This window comes from Meleagris gallopavo, chromosome 4, assembly GCF_905368555.1.
Source record: "Meleagris gallopavo chromosome 4, MGAL_WU_HG_1.1, whole genome shotgun sequence".
NCBI lineage: Eukaryota > Metazoa > Chordata > Aves > Galliformes > Phasianidae > Meleagris > Meleagris gallopavo.
The window spans coordinates 49,063,685-49,076,022 of record NC_139407.1 but is presented as its reverse complement, the minus strand read 5'-3'; the positions used below and the strand labels follow the sequence as shown (position 1 = coordinate 49,076,022).

At 40.5% G+C, this 12,338-nt stretch overlaps 1 protein-coding gene across 1 annotated transcript in view; it reads right to left on the bottom strand.

Moving 5' to 3' along the window:
* Positions 1–12,338, bottom strand: part of UGDH (UDP-glucose 6-dehydrogenase) — a 14,776-nt gene extending 2,438 nt beyond the window's left edge. The window contains exons 1-11 of the mRNA XM_085223298.1: positions 12,150–12,338; positions 11,499–11,667; positions 9,427–9,528; positions 7,920–8,120; positions 7,613–7,810; positions 6,982–7,129; positions 6,031–6,125; positions 2,972–3,102; positions 2,149–2,282; positions 882–973; positions 677–787 (exon numbers count right to left, since the gene is read on the bottom strand). Of these exons, the coding sequence (XP_085079424.1) occupies positions 677–787; positions 882–973; positions 2,149–2,282; positions 2,972–3,102; positions 6,031–6,125; positions 6,982–7,129; positions 7,613–7,810; positions 7,920–8,120; positions 9,427–9,528; positions 11,499–11,660 (1,374 nt within the window). The 5' untranslated portion in view covers positions 11,661–11,667; positions 12,150–12,338. The remainder of the gene's footprint in view (positions 1–676; positions 788–881; positions 974–2,148; positions 2,283–2,971; positions 3,103–6,030; positions 6,126–6,981; positions 7,130–7,612; positions 7,811–7,919; positions 8,121–9,426; positions 9,529–11,498; positions 11,668–12,149) is intronic.

The window sequence follows — 12,338 nt, the reverse complement described above, 5'->3', positions numbered from 1 at the left end:
TACTGCAGGGCAGACACAAAGCACCAAAAGATAAAGTATTCTAAGTTAAACAGTTTAACTATTTAAAATAAGTTTAGCAGAAACTTAATATTCTCAAGATGGACATACAAGTTACCTCAGCACGCTCTGAAAAAGAGTTGTTTAAGCAAGCATGTCGTATTTGCCTATAACAACTTCACTGTTATCTCCACAGCAGTTGACAGCAATTCTTAATTAAATTACTTGTAAGCAAGCTTATGTTGTTCAAGCAGGTGTAAAAAGAAAAAAAAAATAAAAGGAAAATCTGTGGCCATTATGCAAGTAAACAGTGTACTCAGGAATATGTTACGTAAAGCAACTAAAACATACATCCAATCTGTCTTGCTGATTTACTTGTAGTCTTGTCCAAGGGTTTGGTAACTGTAGTTTTAGTCAAGTTCTTTGCTAGAAGTGGTTCAAGACTTGCTTATATTACTGAGTATTGATGGCATAGTCTAACATAGCTTGATTCTTTTAAAGGAACAGGAGATTTCAAAACAGCAGGTACAGAAGGTACTGAATGTGCTAGTGGAAAAACTAATATAGACTTAAAGCCTCACACGAAGACAACAGTTTCCCTCTCCTTGCTATTCAATCACTGCAGTGAGCAAAAGTAGGATTAAATAAACTTCAGAAGCAGCAGCATCAAATTGGTTACCTGAAAGCCAATGACTTGTAGCTCGTTATGAAGATCGTCAAGAACTCTCCTACCATCAAATATAAATGCAGGCTTCAGCATCTTCTTGTGAATACGCTCATAATCCAACTCCTGTGAAAAGCAATTAAAGCAGACACAGGAAATAAGTAGCCTAACACTGTCTTTTATTCTTCACTTAGAAGATTGATGAAGGTGACATTTTTACCTTAAACATGTCCCATTCAGTGCAAATTACAAGGGCATGAGCTCCATCACAGGCTTCATATGGATCTTGACTTATGGTGACCAACCGAGACACTGTAATAGAAGGAAAATAAAGTCTTATCCTGCACATATCTTTTGCAAGAATCTGGTGCACCCCAACAAGATTTCCCTTTGTCACCCTACTCAAAGACTCTCAGGTTGCTTATCTAAACATGTCTTCTGTCAATACATTTGTCACTTTGATTTTACTTGATGAAAGTAGCTTGTATCCAGCATATGAACAGATAGAATCCAGGCACTTAAGTGTTTGAAGTTAAGCATTCAAATTTAAAGAACACAGTCAAATCAAAAACATCTCTAGAATTGGGAGTTACTATTAACTGATCAAATCCCAACTCTTATCAAGGTCATTGCTTAATGGTACCTTGGTAAGTACTCATCAGTACTTAACACTTATTTAATTCTCAGTTCACACCACAGTAAATAAGTCTGTGTACACTATGGGCTGCATTTGTTTGCCTCAGAAGCCTAAAGGCAGCCCTCCAGTCACCCTCTAATTCAAGGAGATGTGAGGTAACATACACCTTCTTCATCACAGGCCATTTTCCTCACTTTTAAAAACAACTTGATCTAGGTCTTCTCTCCTAACCACGCACCCTCACTGGCCTGTCCCTCTCACATAAGGGAAGTAAGAAAAGAGGTCCTAAAAACCCTTTTTTCCTCCAAGATGCTTCTAGTCAAAGACAACTACTTTAAAAATTTGAATTTTTAATCTGTTCATTCAAATTGGAATTAATTAGGAAGCACTGATAAATGAGAAAGTAATACAAGGCAGGATGCTGTACAGTGAATTCCAGAATTATTTCTTTACTTCTACTTTACGTAGGCAGACAAGATAGGACTCGGGGCAAAAAGGAGCTCACAGAGCAACACTAGTCTCTCTTACAATTGAATGTTCTTGCTTGTCTTTCCCTAATTCACACAGAGAGAAAATTCTCTTCTATGTATTCAAGCATTTGAGAAAAATATACAATAGTACAGAATTACATTAGCCTATAAGAGCAAAGGGGAAAGAGAGAAGAATTACAGTAATCTTCTGAGCTAGGTCAATTTTCTACTTTGATAAGTGTAACTAACAGCAATCATTTCCATGGTGAAAATGAATACATAATATTTAAATAGACCTTTTGTATTTTGAGAACAGAGTTTCTTCTGGCTACGGTGGGGAGAGGACAGTGAGCATAGAAATTTAATGTAAGCATCCTTACCTTGGTTGTCTTCTGAGACACCTGGATGTGAGAGATCCAAGATGATTTGTTCCTTTGGTACTTTAGGGTCATAGATATGGAGCTTTGCTCCTTCATCCATTAAATACTTGCTAATGTAGATGCTAGATGACTCTCTACAGAAGAGAATTAAACAGTTAAAGAACCAGCTGGTATGTTTTAATAACACAAATCTTCAATTGTCGTAATGCTCAATGTCAGAGCTTTATACTGGTTTTACATTAAATGTCTTAGCAATAATCTATGCCAGCAGCAAAATAAAAGTCTTGAGGGAGGCCAAGGAGAGTAATTTTAAAAAGTTTGCATCTCTTTGCTGAATCATGGAAGAAATAGGTACCAAGTCGCAGTACTGCTACTGACCATAGGTAACAAGGCATCTCTCCTAAATATGTCATGCAAATTGTAGTTGGAGAGAACTGTATCAAGACTGTCTCTTATAAGAAAAGAGAATTAGCCATCTTTGGGGAAACAAAGATGGAATTTTGGCTTCTAATAGCAATTTGAGTCAGCTGCAAAAGTGTTAGCATTCTTTACTGGAAGGACTCAAGAAGCACCTTTTGCAAGTAGGGACTAAATAGAACAAGTTATCTGTTTAATTTCTGAATGATTCAGGTATGTTGTAGAGATCAAGAATCAACTGTCTCACCCATTTAAGAAGCACTATAATACAAATCATTGATTCAAATGAGGTTAAGGATCCCATATCTGAGCTGTTTTTGTTAATAGAAGTGAACTTATGGGTTTAGCTGCACAGCTGTATCTAGTGCAGGGAATCCATGTTAATTAATCGAATTCACTTTCTTACCTTGTGTCCCCAGTATCTTTTTTGAATGCAAATCCTAAGATAGCAATCTTCTTATCGGTGACAGTATTGAACAAGCTGTCAATAATACGGGAAGCAAATCTCCGCCTCTGATAATCATTCATGTCTATCACCTGAAGTTATACAAAAACATTATGGCTTAGAAGAGAGCTATTAACTATAAGCCAATTGTACTAATGACCAAGCCAAACTAGCCACAAAAGTTCAATAGATGCTTGAGAAATTAAGTATTTTTATTCAGTGTCACATAATCCAAAGGTAAGTTTAGTTAACTTAAAACTTGAGACACATACAATTTTAATCCATGACTGCAGATGCATTTACACACACACACACGCACACACACGCACACACACCCCATCTAGTTGAAAGGCTGGATTTTTTGCTGTTTTACATTTAATTGAAAAGAAAAAGTTAGAGGGGGAAAAAAAAATAAAAAAATCACAGCTGTCCTATTCTAGGCAGAACCGTGGAAAGTTAGAGTGACTGATGTTACAGTGACATTCCTTTGCTAGACCTACACTTCCCTGCGTGCCTCTAGCTACTGTAAGAGCTCTATATCTTATAATCCACTTTAAGAGATTTCAGTTCACAAAACTCACATTGCTAAAGCAGACTTTGAAGTGCCTTGCTTTTGATGTCATATGGAAATGTGTTCATCCAGCCTGATTGTTCTAGTGCTTTCCTCCCAGCCTGCTTCATACTTTGACCCTCAGCCTTTAACACACATGGCACCAGATCATTAGCAGAAAAGGGGAGAGGCTCCTCACCTAGCCAATATTTACCACAAACTGAAAAGAACTATTTTTTCCCTATTGATTTTGAGATTTTCAACTCAAAGCAGGAATCAACAGCAACCTGCAAAACATACAATGTAAACAGTACAGTTGAAGGATGGTGGTGAACTAGGTTTCTTCAAGTAAAAGAAGTGAAAGCAGTGAGATTTTGTAATTCAGCAAGGTGTTGTAAAGGGAGGCACGTGACAGGCAGTGATGGACAACATAGGGATAGCAGGCAACAGGGTAAGAGAGACATTTCTTTCTGTAGGTTCAAGTGCTGAAGACAACAGTATTAGAGAACCTTGTCCTGCCTAAAGGCCAGACAGAAGAAAGTTTGGATTCTGGGACTGCTCTGATCAGCATATCCTTCAGACTTTGTCCAAGGTCTTCCATGTACATGCACAGGGCTGAACTATTGACACTGCAATGCTCACATCACCAAGGAAGGGACTCACAGAGTTGCTTATTCAGGTGCTTATGTGTATTACAGAATGACCCAAGCAGCATGGGCTGAGGTAGGTAGATCTCTGCAAGTTGACATTGCTCTGAGGAAGCAAGAGGCACAAGTAAGAGGTCATATTACATGAACATAGCACTCTCTACATTATCCTAGCTGTGCAGCAGCCATTCTTGCTATCTGATTTGACCACAGCTTAAGTGACTTAGAAACATTGCAAAGAAATGCTCTTAGGAGAGCATGAAAGCATTATAAACAACTAGTTTAAAAGTGATTTAAGAATACAACCCCTTAGACTTACTTGTGCTAGATAAAACCCAAAGAAGGGCAACAAATCCAGGGAAGGGTCTGGAGCACAAGTCTTATGAGGAATGGCTGAAGGAACTAGGATAATTTAGTTTGGTGAAAAGGAGGCGCAAGGGAGACCTTATTTTCTACAGTGATCTGAATGGAGGATGTAGAGAGGTGGGGGTTGGCCTCTTCTCCTTGGTAAGAGTGATGGAACAAGAGGTAACAGCCTTGAGTTGCACCAGGGGAGGCTCAGGTTGGATATTAGGAAAATTTCTTCAAGAAATTGGTGAGGCATTGGAACAGGCTGCCCAGGGAAGCGGTTGAGTCACTGTCCATAGAGGTGTTCAAGAACCAAGCAGACATGGCACTGAGGGAAATGGTTAGTGGGCATGGTGGGGATGATGTGACAGATTAGATGATTGAGGTCTTTTCCAGCCTTAATGATTCTATGAAAACATTCACAGAGAAAATGGTAAGTGTTCCTATACACTTGAGCTGCTAAGATATCAAGTAGGTTGTCTTCTCAGAAGTATGCTTGGAACCAAAAAGTCTAAACTGAAGTCGTCCCTTGTCTCTTTCAAGACAGTATTTTTTTCTTTTATTATTCACCATGTTATTAAGATAACATGATTAATTCCTGCTCCAAGGATTGTCTATCATCTCTTCACATCTTACACAGATTAAAAGCGATGCAAACAGATCTCAGGGTCTAGACTCCTTCTCTGCTATACTAAAGCACTCAAGTTCCACATTAAATCAGACTCCTCCTGGGCACTTGCACAAGGTTCATGCAGTATGTTAGACTCAGCTCCAATGACAGTACTGCAATTCTCTGTACCACAGACTAGACTATAGACTATCCTAATGAAAGCATTTATGGAACATATCAAACCAAACATCCTCAGAGGCAGACAGCATAAAATCCAAGTCTTTCTTTTCTCAAGCAGTTGATGTAAGAATTGCAAGAAAGTAACTAGCATGCTAACTAGCCCCTTGCTGGAGGCTAAACCATACAAATGTGATGTACAAAGCTACAGGACAGAACTGACGATGTAATAAGCTGACATATATATAACACAAGGTTTTCTGAGACTGTTTTTAAGTAGAAAATTAGGAGTGACATCCAACCAGGCAACAGATAACTAGAAAGCAGTATGAGAGACTTTTTGGGGAATTGACTCCTGCAAAGCCAACAGAGCCAAGTTATGGTTGTGCTTCACATTTTCTATTACTGCTTCTAGACAGCTTCACGATTCATTTGGTCCAGACAAGTTAATTAACTCCAAACAAAGGCTAAGATCCCACAAATATCAAGTTACTTTTTTTTTTTTTTTTTTTTTTTTTTTTTTTTAAGGGATCTCAGCCCAACCCCCCCAGCACGACAAGTATTTTTTAAAACTATCCCTGCCTTAACACCAAGTTGGAAGAAGCCTTGTGTGGACAATGCTCTAAGGCTGAACATTGAAGAAATATCATTCTGTCAAAAAATAAATACAGAAGTTTAAAACTTGTACCTGTTGCCAGTAGCGAGCTACTTCAGGTAAATTCAGTGCCTCGCAAAGGTACACTAAATTCAAGACATCTTTCTGAAAACAGCTGCCTCCAAATCCTGAAAAAGAGGATTATTACTTCAGAAGCGGCTTGTATTAGCAAGGTACTACTCCAATCTTTGTAATCAAGTAGCTTTTGGCAACCATTGAGAGTATTATAGTTTTTCTCCATCATATCACTGCTAGTAAGTGGAAAACCTTACGTACCTCCCAGAACCAAACTCCTCAACCTGCTTTTTGTCAGTTACAAAATCCTGAAGTTTGCCTCAGATCCCATTTAAGTCAAAACAAGATTTAAGCCAGGCTCAGAGAAACAAAGAGCCTCTAGACGGCAGAATTATTTGCTTTCCAGTAGTACCACCTAGAGAGGTATGAATATGTCTCAGAATAAACATGTAAAGGGAAGGTTATGTCCTCCCCTGCCTCCAAATGGCTGTCTATTCACAGGCAAGAGCCAAATATCACAAATAACTAACAGAGGTTTGAAACAATTAATAGAAAGATCCTTGACCCTTAGAACTCAGTCCCAGAAGCAACACAATATAGGCTGAATAATAATAAGCTAATGGAAATTCTGGTAATGCATTTTCTATTTACTTTCATTCTTGCATGTACTTATAAAAGAAAAGATATTCAATAGCATTATTTTCAAGCCATGCTTTCTAGCATGAAGGTTCTATGATTTAATCTCATTCCATAAGTCTCAAAGTTTCTTGTAACAGTCACCACTACCACATCTTATTACAGAAGTTAGATATGGCCATCATGTGTTCTAGAGACATCTCCTTTCTTCAGGCCACTAGAAGCTATTCCCAAAGAAAACTGGGAAGACGTTTTGCAAAGTGCCATCATCTGTGACACCTAGGAGAAAAAAAGAGAAAGAAAGAAAAGAAAAAAAAAGATCGTTTCACTCACCAACACTGGCTTTCAGAAACTTATTTCCAATTCTTTGGTCTGTTCCAATAGCTCTTGCTACTTCTTCAACATCTGCTCCTGTAGCTTCGCACAGAGCACTGATTGAGTTAATGCTGCTGATTCTTTGGGCAAGGAAAGCATTAGCTGCCTGAGAATTTAAAAACAAAACATAGTAGAGAGTAGATAGAGCTGAGTTCTTCTGGAAACCAGGATGCCCACAGATCCACAAGGAGCAAGATACTAGAGTAATTCCTCTTTCAATACCATGTAGCTCTACTGAGACACTAAGTAGTAGTAAGGAGTGTAATAGTTCTCATTACCTGGCATTTATGTAAGCATAACAACATAGTACTAATGTTGCAGAGTTGGAAACGTTTTACAAAAGCAGCTGCTCTACTGGCAGTTAACCCCTATTAATAATAAGAATGAAAGTAAGGCAAGGAGCTGATATCATCTGTTAGCTCAACTGAAATCTCTGGAAAAGATGAACACCCTTTGACATATACTGGGTCCTCCAAATCCCAGATGTCTTTCCTATCTGCACCACCCACTTTTCGTAAGAGTCTGCCTAAGAGCTTTGCCTCACTTGCATCCTTCACTGATTGCAGTAACAGCAATGAGTAACACTAACCAGTTTAGAGAGTTCTGAGGACCAGGTATTGGTTGTGAGGATTTTTTCTTTAGGCACCCAGTGCTCATAAACAGCACAAAGAGCACGGACAGCTTTCTGTCCTTCTGGAGAATCATCACCACCAATGAGCACCCTATCTGGATTTTTCAAGTCCTTGATTGCTGTTCCTTCTGCAAGAAACTCTGGGTTAGACAGCACCTGCAGGTACAGAAATAAAGTATGAAACAAAGAACAATAAATAAATTATTTTTATTTTATTTTTAAAACAGCAGCCTGCTCAGAAATCCACATCTGACATTATGCTTACCTGCAAATCCAAGTTAGGCTTAGTATTAGCATCAAATATTCGACGAATGCTCTCTGCAGCACGTACTGGAACTGTGCTTTTCTCAGTGACAATTTTATAGCCATTTGAGTTTTGTACAATCCGCCTAGCACAGGCTTCAATGTATTTCAGATCAGCTGCTCGCCCTTTTCCCATCCCGTAAGTCTTGGTGGGAGTGTTAACCTAGTTACAAAAACACAGTCAGGGAAGAAGTCTTTTAGGTCTCTTATCAATTTCACCTATTCAGTAGGTCTTATGTTATGACACATGCTTTGCTTCCCTGAGCCCACTTCGGTCCTTCCTCACAATTACTCTAGCTGCCATATCAGATGAACAGCTATTAGCTTTCTCAGTTACCCATTTTGTTCTCACTGGCTTCTATTCAAACAGAATTCAAACAAGAGAAATTCATAGCAGCTCTGCAGGCTTCTGCAACACTTAGGCCTTATATTCTAGACACAGCAATAATTTCTTCATGCTTACAGTCATCTTTTGTTTCCTGTCCCATGCTGTAAGTATAAAGATTACATGTAGAACCTTGCAGCTAGCAAGGCAGTTATGCTTTCAACCTAAGTGTAAAACTGCTGGAAATCATTACAGTGAAGTACACAGAAAGCATGCAGGAAAGCACATTTAGATTAAGACAGAGGATCCTTTTCATTGCAGACTCAAAGAAATAGCAACAATGTGTAAAACACAACAGCATTTCTTCAGTCAGTGACAGGAAGCCAGGTGGCAATACATGGCTTGTATCAGTGGCAGTCATCCAACCAAGCAGCATTCACTCTACCCCTCAATGGAGAAAAACACTGTCAGAAAGAGAGCTCTGTACTGAGGTGTTCTAACAAAGAAGGGACCCAAAAAAAAGGAGGACTTCAGTAACAAAACCTAACTGTGGCCTACCAAAACAAACAGAAGTCAGTTCTTTTAGGCTCCACATTATAAGCAGTATGACCTTTCCTGATAAGGTTATGTTTACTGAACCTGCTTCTCCTAATGGTGTCAATAGCTTAGAAATTGTGATAAATTTAATGAAGGATATTAAGGGAAAATCCTGCCAGCTCCTGTTTAATTAGTTCACAGGACTTTCAAATCTTCTAGAAACAAGCCACCTTTATAACCAGTGATCAGATTGGTTACATCCCAATCTAGGAACCACATAAATATTTAAATCCCATGGACCACAGTGCATTACAGAGACAGAACTGCACTATATTCTGCTCTAAGCTCCCCCGCACCTCACCAAGACAAACACTGGCATTATCATTTTGACTTAGGGCCTGCTGGTCTGCCAAATACTCTCCTGGCTAGAGGAAACAAACTGCAAGATAACACTAATATAAAAAGTTTACTACTTTTCCCACAGTACACAAAAGAAACAAGAAGTCAGTGGCACGGTGACACAGCATGGCTAAATGAATCCTTATGAGAAAACAGAGGACTCTTCCTAATTTTGTTAACACAGCAAGAAGAAAAAATACAAACTCACAGAAATAAATACAAGATCAGCCTCTCTGATGGCATCATCAATACTGGTGGAAAAGAAGAGATTTCTTCCTCGACAGGACTCCACCACTTCTTTTAACCCTGGCTGGAAAAAAAAAAAAAACAAAACAAAAAAAAAAAAAAAAACACATAAAGAAAACAGTTAAGGTAAAAAATGCCATACATTAGTCACTCAGGGCACACAGAGCAGTAAAAACTGCTATGCACAAACAGATGGAATGCCTTTTCAGATCCAGCGATGCTTTTACTCCATGTTTTCAGTCTGTCAAATGTGAAGTAGTGCCTCTGCAGCTTTATAGGGAGAATTCAAAAAAACAAAAACAAAAACAAAAACAACCAGAACAAACCCCTGTTTCTTAGTCAAAACACTCAAACTGTAGTCTCAAAGATTTCATCCACACTGAGCTGCTATTCACATAAGAGTTTCTAGGAGTCAGTTATTTACATGCTTAATGCTATTACCATGAGCAACAAATAGCATCACTCTACAAGTGGTTCTTTAAGTAAGTTCAAGAATGAATCTTAAAATATTTCCAAGGCTGCAGGCACAAAGAGGTGTTCATAGCTCTCCTTGTCCCTCAGCTACACAATCCAAGATCTCCTAAACTCATGAGCTCAAATCTAATGAACTGACTCAGCATTCAAAATAAATATTCTCCCATCAAATTATCAAGCCCAAATCCTGTGGAAGAAAGGTTGAGAAACAGGAGATAAAGACAACACCTTCTGTCAACTGCTCATGTTTGGACAAGGTTAAGTTTATATCAGAACCACACCTGCACTGTGAAAGCACCACAGGAACAACTTGATGAGATTCTTTCCAGGGCTTAAGGCACTGGAATACTTCCCCTTCTCTTAACACATCCATTTACAGGTGCATGAACAATCCTCTGTAGTAGAATGGACTATGGAATCTTTTAATTGATCTGTGACAAATGTATCCAAATGAAGCCTTTATGTTTTGTTTGAAAAATCAAGTCACATATTGTAAACTGGTAATCAGTCTCCAGCTTATAAGATGTCCATCATGACAGGGGTGAGTAATCACTAGGAAGGCAAAAGTTCACCGTACAGTGAGAGGAAAAAAAGAAGCAGAAGCTTTCTTGTGCAAGACATTTTTGCTGTCTCACTTTATATCAAATATTTAACTGAAGAGGAAAGCAAATGTCAACATAAGCAGACCAACCCATGAGACAGTCCCAACTGTAACCCCTCTAGTATGTAAATAAAAAGGTACCTCAGTAGAAAGTGAAAAAGTTTCCTTGTACCTTGTGATACTATGAAGAAAAAGTTGAAACAAGAACAAATTGAGTAACAAACACAAACCCCTGTGTGTGTAATGACTCAAATTTACAACAGCCTGAACTAATTCTTGGCAGTTTTTATACATTCTTCATAAGTAAAAGACACCATTCCAGGAAACAGATGTGTTGAGGTTTTTTTTTTTTTTTTTGTGTGTGTGTGTGTGTGTGTGTGTGTGCTTTAAAATAAATAAATAAATAAATAAAATCAGGTTTAGTTAAACTCACTCAGCCTAAGTGTTAATACAAAACAGAGCACCTACTTTCGTAATCTTCATTCAAATCCTGCTTGCTAATCTGAGCATTACACACATTTTCCTTTGAATACATATGACAAACGAAGTCTACTTATCTCTGTTCAGAGTCATGCTATAGGCTTGTGGCTTTTCCCTCCTGTAAGCCAAGTCTTCGAGCACAGGGAGGAATCAGAAGATTCCTGTGTTAATCCATTACGATTAAACAAGGTCCCAGGAGAAAGTCAGCATCATTTAGCACAACCAGAAAAACAGTTTCATTTTTCATTACTAGGCTTTGATATAGAACCTAGATATTTTCCTGCACCAGACGTATTCAATTATTGTTTCAAAAAACTGGTTTAATGAGTGGCAGTGACACATGGCTGTTCCAGAATGGTGTCTCTAAAGGACATTGCTGTGCCACACTTCCCAAGCTTGGGAAGAGGGCCACGTGAAAGTGCTGTGCGGTGGGAGGGAAGCAGAAGCAGCACAACTGAGACAATAGGGGACAAGTTTACCTCGTAGATGGGGAGCGTGTCTGAATTCCAGGCATTGATTCTAGCCTCGTTGACATCTACAACAGTGACTTGGATTTTAGGACACATCTGTGCAATAACGCTGCAGGTTGGCCCGCCGACGTAGCCAGCACCGATGCAGCAGATCTTCTTAATCTCAAACATGATTGTTCTAGGAAGAGGGGGGTGGGGGAAAAGAACCAATGGTACAAATGAAAGTCAGCGGCCAGCCATCCGAGCTAAAGGCTCTCAGATCGTCAGCGCTCTTCTCTCGGGCTGCCACAAAGAAGCGCTTTCAGGAGACCGGCTCTAAGAGGCGAGCCGCAGTTTACGAGGACGGCTTTCAGACCTGCCCGCGCCGGCCTCGTTCACGGGATCCGGGCACCGAGGAAACGTTTCTGCGGTCTGTTTGAAAGCCGGCAGCTCAAGCAGCGCCTTCCAGCCGAGGAGCCGCCCGGGCCGCGGGGCGCCGAGGGGCGGCGGGCAGCCGTGCGCCAGGCCTCGCCCGGAGTGATGGGCGGGAGGCCGGGCCCGGCTCCGCAGCCCCTCTGCCGGGAACAGGAGCCGCCAGCCCCGCAGCCGCACCGCCCGAGGGGAAGAGGCCCCGACGGACCGCCGGGGCCGCCAACCGCGCCGCCAATCCCGAGGACTCACCGCCTGCGGCCGCGGATCCGAACAGAGCGCCGAGGGGCAGATGCTCGAGGAGCTCAGGACGACGCACCGCTATGCGCGGGGCGGCTATTTAAAGGGCCGCCGCGGGGCTGAGGCGGCCGCTTCATCCCGGGGAAGCCGAGCGAGGCCCGGCCCTGGCCCCGGCTCCTCCCCGCGCAGCCGGCCCGCCCC